The sequence below is a fragment of the Entamoeba dispar genome, genomic scaffold (genome assembly GCF_000209125.1).
Source record: "Entamoeba dispar SAW760 scf_1105229462159 genomic scaffold, whole genome shotgun sequence".
Classification (NCBI taxonomy): Eukaryota; Evosea; order Mastigamoebida; family Endamoebidae; genus Entamoeba; species Entamoeba dispar.
This window is the reverse complement of record NW_001855053.1, coordinates 1-1,513: the sequence shown is the minus strand read 5'-3', so window position 1 is coordinate 1,513 and position 1,513 is coordinate 1. Positions and strand designations below refer to the sequence as shown.

Sequence of the window (1,513 nt, the reverse complement as noted above, 5' to 3'; positions counted from 1 at the left end):
ATTATTATTTCCTTATTTCTTTCAAGATAAAGAGATAGACCATGTGCTTCATTATTTATACTTTTAAATAAGTGAGTAACTTTAGAATGAAGAGAAATCACTTGTTCATCTAAGAAAGTATAAGAAATATCATCATTAACTGTATTAAAATATTCATTTTATCTTTAATTAATTTCAGAATCTCAACACTTTTAATTGGAGATGACAATGAATTATATGGATTCATTGAGATTGTATTTTATCATTTCATTCATTTTATTCTTTATTTTGTTATTCAAACCAAAAAATAAACTATTTTTATAAATGGAATAAAATCAAAAATAACATGAATCTAGAGTATCATATTTCAACAAAATGAAGATATGATATCAAATAGAAATAGTAAAAGTTGTTCTGAATGAAGAGTATATTATATCTAAATAATCAGTAGAGTATGATATATATAGACTATGAAAAACGAAACGTGCAAAAAAATTATCACTTTCATTATCATATATCAATTTCACTATCAAATAATCTAAATAAGAAAATAAAAATATATAAAATTAGAAATAGATAAAATGAAAAGAAGATAGAAATAAAATGAACAATAAGGAACATAGATATGAACATAAGATAATACAAAGAAAAAATAAGAAAAAGGCAAAAAATACACAAATTTAAGAAAAAGAAAAAAAGAATAGTAAAATATTTACTATAATATAGAATTTGTTATTTTCAATAAAATGAAAATCTTAAAAAATAAAAAACAAAACAAGAATAAAAATAGAAATTAGAATCATAAAGTTAAAAATAGAAATAAAAATTGTTATTTTTGATAATATAAATATAGAAATAGAATAACAAAAAAATAAAAACAAAATCGAAGGATTTTTTGTTGTAAGAAGAAAATAGAATTGATGTGAACTTATTTCATGTGTCTATGGATAATTAAAACACCAACAGAAAATATATTAAAAGTATTTAGCACTGTTTATACAAGAACATACATGTATATAACTTATACAGATAAGAGTCAATTAGAAGAGGTGAACTATGAAGGAAAATTGATTTATTCTACTAAATATACATTAGTCATTAGATCTAACATGAATGAAGACATAGAAATTGACAAGACCCTTCATGTCTAATCATTTAGGTTTATTAATAATAAAAACAGTACAATGACAAACAAAGACAGTAATAGGATAATAGTATTTTGTAATTCTGATATAAATAATCATGAGAAGAAAGATAGTAAATTTGATAGTAACAGTAATACAAACCATATTCAAATAAATGATAAAGAAATATCTGGTATATCAACAGGAACATTCAATGTTAAAAATCTCAAATTAAATAATTGTACATTTAGTATTAGAACATCTATAGATGATCAATCACTAGGAAATAGTTTAAGGCAAAATATGCATATAGAAGATTGTACTTTTTCACAAAACAAAAAAATACAGGTATATTTAATAGTGATACGATTAATGAAAATGTAGTTTTATTTAAGAGTAATATATTTATT

At 20.9% G+C, this 1,513-nt stretch overlaps 1 protein-coding gene across 1 annotated transcript, besides 3 other annotated features; it reads left to right on the top strand.

Annotated features, from left to right (window-relative positions):
- The first annotated feature begins 518 nt into the window (after positions 1-518).
- Positions 519-688: a microsatellite.
- Positions 689-737: 49 nt separating this feature from the next.
- Positions 738-806: a microsatellite.
- A 2-nt stretch (positions 807-808) lies between these two features.
- Positions 809-857: a sequence feature (AT_rich).
- A 306-nt stretch (positions 858-1,163) lies between these two features.
- On the top strand, positions 1,164-1,487 carry EDI_259130 (uncharacterized protein; the record flags this gene model as incomplete). Its single annotated transcript, XM_001739382.1, has 1 exon — positions 1,164-1,487. One exon carries the CDS (start codon positions 1,164-1,166, stop codon positions 1,485-1,487), a length of 324 nt encoding a protein of 107 aa, XP_001739434.1.
- Between the last annotated feature and the right edge of the window lie 26 nt (positions 1,488-1,513).